Source organism: Carcharodon carcharias, chromosome 19, assembly GCF_017639515.1.
Source record: "Carcharodon carcharias isolate sCarCar2 chromosome 19, sCarCar2.pri, whole genome shotgun sequence".
Taxonomy (NCBI): domain Eukaryota; kingdom Metazoa; phylum Chordata; class Chondrichthyes; order Lamniformes; family Lamnidae; genus Carcharodon; species Carcharodon carcharias.
In genome coordinates this window covers 22,610,289-22,624,501 of record NC_054485.1, presented here as the reverse complement: position 1 = coordinate 22,624,501, position 14,213 = coordinate 22,610,289, and the positions used below count along the sequence as shown (strand labels likewise).

Sequence of the window (14,213 nt, the reverse complement as noted above, 5' to 3'; positions counted from 1 at the left end):
ATTGGTTTCTCACCGCCTGCCACAGGCCTAGTCTGGCTGCTGTGTATTTCAGGATTCAACGAGCTTGATCAGCAGTGATGCTACTGGTGATGTATGAGAATATCTGTGAAGCCTCTGGAGTCACATAAAGGCCAGATTGGGTAAGGACAGCAGATTTTCTTCCCTGGAGGACATTAGTGAACCAACTGGATTTTTATGATAACCTGGTAGTTTCACCATAACTGAAACTAGATTTTTTATTCCAAGTTTATTTAGTTAACTAAATTTAAATTCCTTGGTTACCATAGTGGAATTTGAATTCCTCTCTCTCTCATTAGTCTGGGCCGTTGGATTACTAGACCAGTGAAATAACCACTATGCTATCATACCCATGCATGTGATCAGTGAGTCCCTAGCACAACCAGATTTTATGCATCTGGCATTATGTAGGGTTCCAGCACAGAGCTGCTCTGATTGCTGCTCCTTGAATGTTGCACATACTTGTGTTTCCACTGAGCTGACTGCGCATCATAATACAAGTTTAGCACATTTAAGTATTAGTCAACCCTGATGCATTATATGCTTCTTGGGGGCTGGAATGTCTGACCTAGCAGTTATTGAAGGGTTGTTGGGCCTTTTGCAATTTGGGGCTCAGTGACACCCCCACCCCTAATTCATTCTTTGGCCTTTAATGTCAAAGAAGTAGAGTGCTTTCACAAAGACTGACACTATTAGAAACAAACAAAATGTCACATAGTTTTTGCTGAATTTTTCCTTCTAAATGGGTTATGTGTAAGGTGCATTGTTCAGGCTCTCTTGGTGTAGTTTGCAAGGGATCTCCAGTCAGAATAACAATTGGGGCCTTGATGAACTACTGAACAGTCTCTGGGCAAACCGTCAGGTGCGCTTTGTGCTGCTCAAGTGGACATCAGGTCTCCAAGCTCAGTCATACAGATCTCCTTTTAAAGTGCTTCATGAACTACATTACTTTTATAGATACAGAAAATTGAAAGGGTTGGATGACATCTCTATTGATGGGCCATTCTATTTGACACATTGGGGAGGACCAGGGGTATATATTTAAATAACGCAAAGATAGGAATAGGCTAAATGTTAGGCAGTTCTGTTTTATTCCCTAGAAAGGAATGGGCCTCTGGAAGTTGCTGTTGTGGGTGCTGACTCTCTGCCGGCCTTCGAGAAGGAGTTGGTGCAGCTGACTGGGGCAGAGATTGCATCCTATAGAAGGTAAATAGATTAACAGTTAACATATGTATTGCCTGAGGGAGTCTGCAAGGAATTTTCCAGAATTTTTTTCATCCTTATTTTTCCTGGAGTTTTGATTACACGGGGATTAGGGCTGGGATGGAAAATATTTGATCGTGATACTTCAGGAATCATGAGAGGCAGGATTGATGGAGCAGTTAACTTTTTCCTGCCATCTTTTTCGTTGTGCGGAATTGCTCCATATTTGAAGAATGGTCCAGTGAGGTTTCAGGTGAGAAGGAAAGGAGAGAGATTTAGTCTGTTCTGACAGAACAGAAAAAAGAATACAGTTACAGTTTCCTGGTTTCACTTTGCAGGCAATGGGGCACACATCACTGTATCTGAAGAGAACACGGAAGAGTGCATCGAGTGGAGTCCAGCTCTGACCACAGTTGCTGTTACTACAGAGGATTTAAACAGGAAAGATGGCGAAGAGATCTCTGGTGAGTTCAATGAGCCTGTCTGTTCTAAGCTGTAGTCAAACTAAAACCTCTGTCAGATTGCTAGAGTTTTAGCTGACACCAGAAATCATTGCCTGTAGCCTGTACAGGAAGAAACCAAATGCTTTATTTTTTTTTAAATTGAAACTTGGTACAATAAATCATTAAACAAGTTTTGCTGTTTATAAAATATTGTCACTCCAAAATGCTGTATCAATTAAATGCACTACCTCAATCTCATGCTGAGCTATGCAGACCTGTGTCTCGTGTTCAGCCCCCAGACTGTGCTGATCTTGACTGTAGTTTGCCTTAAGGAGGGGTAAAATCAACTTGACCTGCCACTGAAAAGCGAACATCAGAATGCATATTACTATTACTACAGTCCACTATGTGGACTTCTGATGAGCATAACACCAGGTTTTGGGAATAGTGTGAGGTTCACTAGCCTACCTAAACCACAGTGTAGAATTGCACATGAAGGATGGGCATATGGTTGAGCACTGATGATTGTAAAGTGGGAATTTTTTTTTAATCCTTGAAGAGTTACTAAAATCGTGTTTCTTAAAAAGTACCAGTGGATTTTCCATGGCAAGTTGAATGATTTGTTGTCTTAAAAGGATAAGGGAGTTGATACCTTGAATGTACAATTGATTATTCTGTGAAGATGGAGCTATGTTGCTTTAAAGCCATAAAGCCTAAAGACAGGCTCTGGTAACTTGTGTTTAATTGTTACGAAATTGTGCAGATTGGAATGCAGTCGTCTTTCAGGCTGCACTTCAGAATCATGAAATGTTTTAAGATTGTTTTGCAACAGTGATAATCCATGTGTGCTAGTATGTAATGTTATTACATGGTGTTGATCATTCAATGGTCATTACAATGATCAAAAATTGCTTGGTACTTTAGTGACCACTGAGATTTTTATTAGTTTAATGTTGGTAATTTCTACAACCTTCCCTTTACCTACATAAGTGGATGCACAGGGACAGGGTCAGGTTCAACTGTGAGGATTTCTTTGGTAGAATAACTCAGTCACACTCACTATTTAGACCTGTATGTGAGGAACAGGTACTTTGAGAAATACAGGAATGGGAGGGAACACCAATGCAGATTAATTGGCCATTCATGCCATTTGTTGTTTGTGGGACCTTGCTGTGCACATCTTGACTGCTGTATTTGCCTGCATAACAATAGTGACTACACTTCAAAAGTAGTTCTTTGGCTCTGAAATGCTTTTGTGTGCCTTGAGGTCCTCGGGATTTTTGTTTTCAGTTTTCTGCACTTGTGAATGATAGTGCTATTGGAAACGAGGGAAAAACTAATGGATCTCGGTCACCAAATATCATCAGGTGAAAGCAGAGTGTGATCATAATAGTTTGATTGTTTACAAGTATTTAAATCTGAAACGATGAAAAATGCGTGTCCATTGAGAAAACTGAGAGGGTCAAGACTCATAGGGGAGATGCCACCATAGAATCATGCAGCATAGAAGCATTCAGCACACAGATATTCAGCCCATTGTGCCTTTGTTGGCTCTGAAGGAGGTATCCAATTAGTCTCATCCACCAGCCCCCAGCCCCGAAATTTTCAGGTCCAGCAGATGTTTCCTTTTCAAATGTGTAGAAAAAGAAAACATTTTTTCATATTCATTCACGGGGCATGGGCATTGCTGGCTAGGCCAGCATTTATTGCCCATCCCTAATTGTCCTCGAGAAGGTGGTGGTGAGCTGCTGCTTTAATCGCTGCAGTCCATGTGGTGTAGGTACACCCCACAGTGCTGTTAGGGAGGGAGCTCCAGGATTTTGAGCCAGCGACACTAAAGGAATGACAATATATTTACAAGTCAGGATGGTGTGTGGCTTGGAGGGAAACTTCCAGGTGATGGTGTTCCCATGTGTCTGCTACCCTTTTCCACCTAGATGGTAGCAGCAGTGGGTTTGCAAGGTGCTGTTGAAGGAGCCTTAGTAAGTTCCTGCAGTGCATCTAGTACGCACTGCTGCCACTGTGCGTCGGTGGTGGAGGGAGCGAATGTTTGTGGATGGGGCGCCAATCAAGTGGGCTGCTTTGTCCTGGATGATTTCGAGCTTCTTGAGTGTTGTTGGAGTTGCACTCATCCAGGCAAGTGGAGAGTATGCCATCACACTCCTGACTTGTGCCTTGTAGATGGTGAACAGGCTTTGGGGAATCAGGAGGTGAGTTACTTGCCACAGGATTCCTAGCCCCTGACCACTTGTAGCCACAGTATTTTTATGGCTAGTCCAATTCAGTTTCTAGTCGATGTTAACCCTTAGGATTTTGGTCGTGGGTGATTCAGTAATGGTACTGATTCCACTGACGGCTTGATGTACTTGAATGCCACTGATGGCTGGATGAGCTTATTCAGTGATCCACCCAGCCCTAGAAGTTCTTGTATTCAATCCTTGTTGTATTCTGATTGGCTGAGCTCTGGAAACGGATGGCAGTAGGGGTGATACAGTTGATTGCTGCTGCACTTGAGAGGGAAAATATTGAAACAGAAGAGCAGGAATAAATGACAACTGTAAGATACTGACGAATAGTTTATGCAAGTCTGTATTGGAGGAAATGGAAGTTAAATGTTTGTTTCACAGCTACTGTCAGCGTGGGTTTCTAAAATACTTTGAATCTTCATCCTGGACTTAGTGGTGCTAATGGAGTTAAGACTTCTAGAGTTGTTTTATTTCTTGCTGCAGAGGACACCCTGGCCTTCTGGAAAGGAATAGCAGATGTGGGTTTGCTTGGGGAAGTTGTCACTAACATTCAGAAGGAGCTGATGGAAATGCTAGCAGGCGTTCAGCAGAGAATGGGTCAGAGTACCCTGCAGATCACAGGTAGGTGACGAATACTTTTGCTGCACTATATTCAGATTAATTGGCATTTCTGTGAAAGTGACTTCCAGTCCAGTGCCTCCGTATGACCCTTTACTTGAAGATACTGCAGATACCAGAGTCTGAAAGGACTGTGCCTGGGTGCTGCTGTCTCAGCATTCCACTATACAATTAACCAACTCAATATTTCTAATGGGAGGTGGAAGTTAATTCCTCTTGTTAACTCCAGATCGATTACCCAATGCTGCCTATGCTTGTCTCCCATCCTCTACATTCCATGAACTCCAGTTTGCCTAAGACCCTGCTAGCTATATTTCATTGAACAAGTCCAGTTCACCCACCATCTTAGCTGACACACATCAGTTCCTGGACTCCCAATTCCTCAAATTTGAAACTTGTGCCCTTATCTTTAATTCCTTCAGGCTTTCCTTCTCAAACTCTAACCTTCTACAGTGCTACCAAGCCCCTTCCCTCCCCAGACACTCCAATCTTCTAGCTCTGACTTCCTATCCTTTCCCTCACCATTGGTAACTTATACCTTCATCTATCTAGGTGCAATTTCCAGAATTCCCTCCTTAACCCCCTCTGCCTCTTGTAGCTCGATTCTCCTTAAAGATTCAACTTAAAACAGGTTTCTTTGACCAAACTTTTAGTCATCTTCCCAAATAGCCCCTCCTCTGGCTTGGTGTCAGGTTTCTTCATACCACATTAAGCACATTGGGACATTCTTACATGAAAAATCCTAACAAAATGTCAGTTACTTTTGTAATTTTATTAATGGTATTCTGTTTTTCCACTGCTGCCCCCCATTCCCCAGTTGTGGCTTAATAAGTGTCTAGGCTACAGCTAATGGGCTATATATAGCCCTTGAGACCTGATAGTACAGCCCTCAAAGCCTAAGCAATTCAGTCCTATATGCAGTTATACACCTTCCTCCCTTCTTGTTTACCCTGTTTGTGTTTTGAGCCCCTGGAAGTTCTAAGAGGATGGTTCTTGGCATTGTTGCCTCACTGGGGGATAAAACCTAAAAAAGAATCTGGGATCTGTTGGTTTCAACAATTTAAGAAATACACACCTTAGTTTGAATGTGGATATGTACTTACCAAGTAGCCCATGACTCCTTTAATATGTATACCTATGTGGCCCATGTAAATCTAATCCACGTCTGTATAATTCGGCTAACGATAGCTGTCTGTAACTAACGTCCATTGTTATGGTAGGTCACTACATTTGTTTTATCCTTTTTATAAATGAGAGCTATTGGATAGGCTGCTGAGGTGGCTGCAATATTAAATCTACTAATACAAAAGCAAAATACTGTGGATGCTGGAAATCTGAAATAAGAACAAAAAAGCTGGAAAAACTCAGATCAGACGGCATCTATGGAGAGAAATAGTTAATTTTTCAGGTTGATGACCTTGCATCAGAGCTAAATCCTGATATGATGTGGAACCAAAGTGTCCAGGAATGTTAGCAGGTTTGATCCCCACTCTATATTGAGTTAATTATTGATGGAGCTGTAGTTATGACACTAATAGAGTGGGGAGAAAAATAGCCAGAATTCATACTCATTATTACCACTGTTGCCTGCTGATGTATGAATACCTGATAAGAATATCAGGCTTACTCTGCCCTCCACAGTTGAATAGCCTGTTGACACTGCCTTTATTTGCACATGAAGAAGAATAGGCACTTGCATGAGGTATTGGATGATTGCCAGATACTGCAGGATTATCCCAGCAATGGTTGATGCCTTCAGGAGGAGAGATACTTAGCTGGACACTCGTTAATGGATGTGGTCAAGTGATCCCTACTCTGGGCTAAAGAGGTATTGCAGAGTATTTGTGCTTTGGTTTCAGATGCTGCTGTTCTGAACAATATGGCACACACTTTTGGCCTCCTGGAGACTGTGAAGAAAGTTTTGGACAAAAGGAAGAGTCAGACTGATCAAAGCCAAGAACAAATTCATAGTGACCTTGCAGGTAGGTTTCTTCCCCGCTCCCATCCATGCCCACACGAACAATTGAATTAGGAGACTGGCTCCAGGGCTGATGGGGCAAGTATGCACTTGCTGTCGGGCATCTGACAGAACAGACGTGAGATCTGCTGCAAGAGGTTTATGAGGGTTAAGAGGAGATGGCTCGCCCTCTAGGGGAGAAACTGGCTACCACTCAGCCCCTTCCCACAAATCAATCCTCCAATGAACCCAAGTAGTGAAGTATATTGCCAATAAAAAGCAGCCTCAGGCTCCAGACTCGTATTTCAGTCAGTATCAATCATTCTTATTATTTCAGGTGCACAGGAATATTAGATTTCTCACTGAGGGAAGCCTGCTGCCTTCAGGTGACATTACTCCCAGTGCCATGTGCTAGGGAGATCAGAAATGGAAACTAGACCAGATGAATGCATGGATCGAGAGATGGTTAGGAGGGAGGGATTTAGATTCCTGAGGCATTGGGACTGATTCTGGGGAAGATGGGACCTGTACAAGCTGGATGGGCTTGCACCCCCGCAGAACTGGGACCAATATTCTCGCAAGGGTATTTGCTAGTATTGTGGGGGAGGGTTTAAACTAGATTTGCAGGAGGGTGGAAACCTGAGCAGAGAGAGACAAGAGGGGAAACAAAAATAGGAATGAAAGACAGTAAAGTAGAAAGCGAAAGAGGAAGGCAGAGGAAACAAGGGCTAGCAGCAGATAGGGCCATTGTACAAAAAAATGTGTAAAAATGTTAAAAAGGCAAGTCTAAAGGCACTGTATCTGAATGCACAGAGTATTCACAGTAAGGTAGATGAATTAACAGGGCAACTAGATTTGAACGGGTACAATATGATTGTGATTACAGAGACATGGCTGCACAGTGACCAAGGCTGGGAACTGAATATCCAAGGGTTTTCGATATTTAGGATGGACATTTAGGCAAAAAGGCAAAGGAGGTGGCATGGAGTTGTTAGTTAAGGATGAAATCAGTGCATTAGTGAGAGAGGATATAAGCTCAGAAAATCTAGATGTACAATCAGTCTGGATGGAGCTAAGAAGCAACAGGGGGCGGAAAATACTAGTGGGAGTTGTCTATATAGGCCTCCAAACAGTTGTGATGAGGTAGGAGACGGCATTAAACAGTAAAATAGAGATGCATGTAACAAGGGTGCTATAGTAATCATGGGTGACTTTAATCTACATTTAGACTAGGCAAAATTAGCAATAATACTGTGGCGGATGAATTCCTGTAGTGCGTACAAGATGTTTTTTTTGACCAGTATGTCAAGGAACTAACTAGGGAACATTCTATCCTAGGTTGGGTATTGTGCAGTGAGAAGAGGTTAATTAATAATCTTCTTGTGCGGGCCCCTTTAGGGAACAGTGACCATAGCATGATAGAATTCATTAGGATGGAAAGTAAAGTAGTCCAATCTGAAACTAGGGTCCTAAATCTTAACAAAGGAAACTACGAAGGTATGAGGCATAAGTTGGCTAAGATAGATTGGGGAACTTCATTAAAAGGCATGACCGTGAATGGGCAATGTCTAATATTTAACAGGAAAAGTAGCCCAACCATGGCTAACAAAATTAGATCCAAAGAGGAGTCATATGAAGCTGCTAGAAAAACGTAGCAAGCCTGAAGATTGGGGGCAATTTAGAATTCAGCAAAGGAGGACCTAGGGATTGATTAAGAAGGGAAAAATAGAATATGAGAGTAAACTTGCAAGGAACACAAAAGCAGGCTGTAAAAGCTTCTATAAGCATGTAAAATGAAAAAGATTCGTGAAGACAAATGTAGGTCCCTTACAGACGGAACCTGGAGAATTTATAATAGAGAACATGAAATGGCAGAGCAATTAAACAACTACTTTAGCTCTGTCTTCATGGAGGAAGACACAAATAATTTCCCAGAAATGTTAAGGAACCAAGGGTCTAGTGAGAAGGAGGAATTAGAGGAAATTAGTATTACTAAAACAATAGCGCTGGAGAAATTAATGGGACTGAAAGCCAATAAATCCCCAGGGCCTGATAATCTACATCCCAGGGTGCTAAAGGAGGTGGCCATGGAAATAGTGGATGTGTTGGTTGCTATCTTCCAAAATTCTGTAGATTCTGGAACAGTTCCGGCAGTTTGGAGGGTGGCAAATGTAACACCACTGTTTTAAAAAGGAGTGAAGGAGAAAACAACAAACTACAGACCGGTTAGCCCAAAATTAGTAGTAGGGAAAATGATAGTCTGTTATAAAGGATGTGATAACAGGACACTTAGAAAATATCAACAGGATTAGACAAAGTCAACATGGATTTATAAAAGGAAAATCATGTTTGACAAACCTACCAGAGTTTTTTGAGGACATAACTAGCAGAATAGATAAGGGAGAACCAGTGAAAGTGGTGTATTTGGATTTTCAGAAACCTTTTGATAAAGTCTCACATAAGAGGTTAGTGTGTAAAATTAATGCACATGGAATTGGGGGTAACATATTGGCATGGATTGAGAATTGGTTAGCAGACAGGAAGCAGAGTAGGAATAAACAGGCCTTTTTTGGAGTGCTAGGCGGTGACTAGTGGCGTACCGCAGGGATCAGCGCTTGGGCCCTAGCTATTCACAATATATATCAATGATTTGGATGAGGGAACCAAATGTAATATTTCCAAGTTTGCTGATGACACAAAACTTGATGGGAATGTGAGCGGTGAGGATGGTGTTAACAGGTGTCAAGGCAATTTAGATAGGTTGAGTGAGTGGGCAAATACATGGCAGATGCAGTATAACATGGATAAATGTGAAGTTATCCACTTCAGTAGGAAAAACAGAATGGCAAAGTATTATTTAAATAGTGATAGATTGGAAAATGTCAATGTACAAAGGGACCTGGATGTCCTTGTACACCAATCACTGAAAGCAAGCATGCAGGTGCAGCAAGCAGTTACGAGGGTAAATGGTATGTCGGCCTTCATAGCGAGAGGACTTGAGTACAGGAGCAAGGATGTCTTAGTGCAGCTGTACAGGGCCTTGGTGAGACCACACCTAAAGTATTGTGTGCAGTTTTGGTCATCTTACCTAAGCTAGGATATACTTGCCATAGAGGGAGTGCAGCGAAGGTTCATCAGACTGATTCCTGGGGTGGCAAGATTGCCATATGAGGAGAGATTGGGCCGACTTGGCCTGTATTCACTGGAGTTTAGAAGAATGAGAGGTGATCTCATTGCAACTTATAAAATTCTGACGGGTAGACAGACTGGATGCAGGGAGGATGTTTCCTCTGCCTGGGAGAACAAGGAGTCATAGCCTCAGGCTATGGAGTAGACCATATAGGACTGAGATGAGGAGAAACCTCTTCACCCAGAGGGTGGCGAATCTATGGAATTCTGTACCAGGGAAGGCTGTGTTGGCCAAGTCACTGAATGTATTTATGGAGGAAATAGATTTCTGGACTCTAAAGGTGGCAAGGGGTATGGGGAGAGAGCGAGATATGGCATTGAGTTAGAGGATCAGCCATGATCATTTTGAATGGCGGAGCAGGCTCGAATGACCGCCTCCTACTACTATTTTCTATGTTTCTATGTCCTGTTTGCTGCTGACTAAAATTCTGTATGTCACATAGAGACTGAGTGCCCTCCATCATATGAACACACGAGTTAGGAGCAGTGTAAGCAATTTGGCCCTTCAAGCCTGCTCCTCCATTCAGTAAGATCATGGCTGATCTGACTGTAACCTACAGTCTACCCCTGATAACCCTTTTCCCCCTTGTTTATCAAGAACCTTTCTACCTCTGCCTTGAAAACATTCAAAGACTCCCTTCCTCAAAAGGCAGTGGAAGCAGAGTTCCAAGGACTCACTACCCTCAGATATATTTTTTTCTCTCATCTGTTCTTCATAAGGCACTGCTTGGCATCTTCATCCCAATGGCATTGAAGACCCATTAAGCATAATTTATTTTTGGGATGAGGGAGCTGTGGTGGTTATGAGGGTGTCGTGTTTTATTACTCAAACCCCTGTCCCATACCTTTGTTGTCCGGAATTCTACATTGAGCTCTGTTGTCAATTATAAAAAAATTCCTGCCCCAGCCTCTAAAAGTTGACCCAATACTCAAAAATCATGATAAGGAATTTAAGGTTATCTGCACTTTGATTGTAGCATATCCATCCAAATTGCATCTCCTGTTTAGCATCCAGTCTGACCCTCTCTGTTAACTTTTGGGTTTCTTTGTGGAATCCCTGACACTTCAGTAACTGTTGACAGAGCATCTTCATGGTGCAGTGACAACAAGTTGTAGTTATATAGAGTCTTTTAGCATAGTAAACCATCCCTAAATATTTAACAGGAGTATTAGCAAAGAAAATTTGACACCCAACCACATGAAGTGATAAAAGGGCAAGTGACCAAAAGCTTGGTCAAAGAGGTTACCTTAAGGAGCATCTCAAAGGGGAGAGAGTTAGTGAGGTGGAGAGATTTAGGGAGGGAATTCCAGAACTTAAGACTTAGGTAGCTGTAGGGTGTGCAAGAAGCCAGAATTGGAGGAGCACAGAGACCTAGGGGGTTTGTAGGGCTCAAGGAGGTTACAGAAATGGGGAGGAATGAGGCAAGGGACGCTGAAGAGGTGGGAGAGAGGGGGAAGAGATAAGTATGGTAAAATTAGGTGGTTTCTACTTGTTACATTTGTATGTGGTTACGCAGATAAGGGTGTTTATTTTTATTCAAAGTAGCTATCATTTTCTTGCATTGTCCTGCTTTAATGTTTCATTCAGTGGTATTACACGTGCTATGTCATGGTTCTTTATTACTGATTTTTTTTTATTCCTTATAATCCCACACGTACTGAGCCCTGAGCAAGGAATGCAATATGAACATGTGCAGTTACCATTGTTAGATATTGAGTGCCAGACCTACTTTTCTTCCCCCTTTCTTACTCCCTCCACTTTCCAACACAGAACTAGAACGTCAGCTGGAGGAGCAGAGGAGACGAGCCAAGGAGCAGAAACTGAAAAACCAAACTCTGCAAAACGTGGTGCTGATGCCGATCGCTACTCCCAAACCCAACAAGCGCCCCCGATTGCAGAGACCCGCCTCAGCCACCATCCTCACCCCGACCACCCCCGTCCAAACACCCCAGTTCACCGTCATATCACCTATTGCCATCACTCCAATAGGAACAAACTTTTCTGTCGCCAATGTCACAACCATGCCTGTGGCCATTGGCCAACAGTCCAGCCCCGTCACTGTCCACACACTGTCGGGCGGATCCCAGCTCTTCACCAGGTATGCTGGTGTGGTCACTGCGGCCAAGACGACGGCCTCTGACACTGTCACCATTCATCCCGCCTCCAGCCTCGCCCTGCTGAGCACAGCGGCCATCCAAGACAGCAACACGATCACAACCATGGCTGGCATGAACGTGGGCCCCGTGGAACTGGTCACTGTGGACTCGGGCCTGGTTTCTGTCGTTCAGAGCCACAGTGTTGACCATTCAACGGCGGAATCACAGACTGTGATCGAAATTCACCCTGGGCCAGAGATGGACTCGGACCCAGATGGTGCAGCGGAAGCAGAGTGTGACGACAAGGTGCCGGACACGGACAACGAGACTCAAATACAAGCCATCGAAGTTGTGACCCAGGAGGAACAGCAGAATGAGAGAAATGATGAAAATTAATTAAAAACAAATTTTGAGTTATTGAAGTACTTGCTTGGCTGTATCTGAATGTACTGTTACCAAAACATAGTTATGTGTAAAAGGTATGAATTTCAACGCGAGGATTTTTTTTAAAGGAAGGAATGCAATACTATAATGCATTCTTTGCGCTGTGTTCCGCCTATTCAGCTGGACCCTCAACCTTGGATCAGAATTTGCTCCAGTTTGCCTTGTTTTGCAAGCTGCTAACGACCAAGCGGTGTTTGGGTAGCATGTTAGCATCTTGACCTTAGCGATCTCGCATTGTCTGTCCCCCTCCCCTTCCTAGAATAACTTGTAAAGAGGATGCAAGCTCAGGTTCACTGATGTAAATTAATATAAAATAAATCCCCCACCCAATATTTCCAATTGATCGCTACAAATCAGCCGCCACTGACAATTACAACACCAGATGGGTTGACTCAGTTTTACTTAAGTCCTAATCTGATGATGACATTCACTTTTGATTCCATACCCTGGAAGGGTTTGGGATACTCTTGCTGCATGAAACAAAGCAAAAGTTTTAAGAGTCATTGATAGTCGGTGACAGAACTGACTCAAGAAGTGTTCAGAGGCTATGCTGCATTGGGTACTTGGAGGAGGTTTTGGGAGGTAATCACTACAAGTGTAACTGATTAGGAAGAAACAACTGCAGCAGCTGTAAATCTGAAGTGAAAACATAAAACTGCTGGAAATGCACAGCAGATACGCCAGCATCTGAAAAATCAAAACACGATTCCGCACCTTGTGGAATCAGCTTTAAAAAAAATCCACTTGTAAAACGTTAACTTGTCATCTCTATTCAGGTGCTGCCGAACCTTGCTGTGTGCTTGTATTTTTACTCTTTTAAGTGTAACCCTCTTGCATATCCTTGCCAAAATTTGAACGAGCCTCCTTTGTGTAAGGGCAGCTTCAATGTGTCTCCTTTCCAATGATGTTTTCAGAAGTTTCTTAATGTGAGCCTGTATTGTTTTCATTTGCTTCTTATTATGAATCCACACTATGTACATTTTTTTTACTAAACCAACAAAAAATGCATAGCATTCCTGTATAACAATTAAATGCATGTGACAGAAAGGTGGTTGAAAATATTCAAATGCTTTTATTTCCGTGTCATGTCTGAAAATAATTTATTTTTGTAATTCCACCACCCCGCACCTTTGCCACCAATTTTATTGCTGGAGGATGGATACCAAAACCTAATTTAGCATTGGTGAAAGTGATTTCAGATTCTGATAAGCTGGCTTTAGGTGAAACTACAGCGCATGTCACTACAAATGGCTCTAATACCTCTGGACTTGGGGAAGCTGCTGTTTACTGCCCCCTGCTGGGAAGTGTACCCAAGTTGGCTGAACTGTTGGCTGTCTTACGTCACGCTAACCTGTGGGGATCACTGAGTTCACAATCAAAAGGAAAACAAAATGCTGGAAATGCTCAGCAGGTCAGGCAGCATCCGTGGAGAGAAAGAGTTGACACTTTAGGTCGATGATCCAGTCTCAACTCAGTTCTTGGTGATTATAACAGTTAATTGCATTAATATAGTGCATTCAATATAGTAGAACACAAGGATCTTCACAGGAACCTGATCCAATAATGAATGACATTGAGCCAAAGAAAGATGGTTGACCAAAGTTTGGTCAAAGAGAAATGTTTTAATGAGTGCCTTAAATTGCAACAGCCTCCTACATTATAACAGTATTACACTTAAAAATTCTTGGCTATAAAGTGATTGGGACATTGAGTTTGTGAAACGTGTTATATAAATGCCAGCCTCCTGAGGCTAAGGCACTTTGGGCCAGGGCAAAAGCAATTTGAGTTGGCTGAGCTTTTTTCTGGCCCAAAAGTGGAAATTGTGTTTTGGTCTCCATCCCTGAACCCAAAAAACAGACAAGTAATTATAAGTTTCTTTTTAGTAAGTGATGGCGTAACCCATGATTCCACCGAATAATTTCATGAAATTTGTGTATAGATATTATTTACAGATTACTTTAGCTCTGCAGTTTCCTTGAATTTTCCTCATATCCTATG

The 14,213-nt window shown here is 42.5% G+C and overlaps 1 protein-coding gene across 1 annotated transcript in view; it reads left to right on the top strand.

The window, feature by feature from the left end:
• The window catches only part of LOC121291717 (glucocorticoid modulatory element-binding protein 1-like), a 46,709-nt gene extending 33,447 nt beyond the window's left edge, over positions 1-13,262 (top strand). The window contains exons 6-9 of the mRNA XM_041213211.1: positions 1,560-1,685; positions 4,394-4,531; positions 6,388-6,510; positions 11,446-13,262. Of these exons, the coding sequence (XP_041069145.1) occupies positions 1,560-1,685; positions 4,394-4,531; positions 6,388-6,510; positions 11,446-12,167 (1,109 nt within the window). The 3' untranslated portion in view covers positions 12,168-13,262. The remainder of the gene's footprint in view (positions 1-1,559; positions 1,686-4,393; positions 4,532-6,387; positions 6,511-11,445) is intronic.
• Positions 13,263-14,213: the final 951 nt, after the last annotated feature.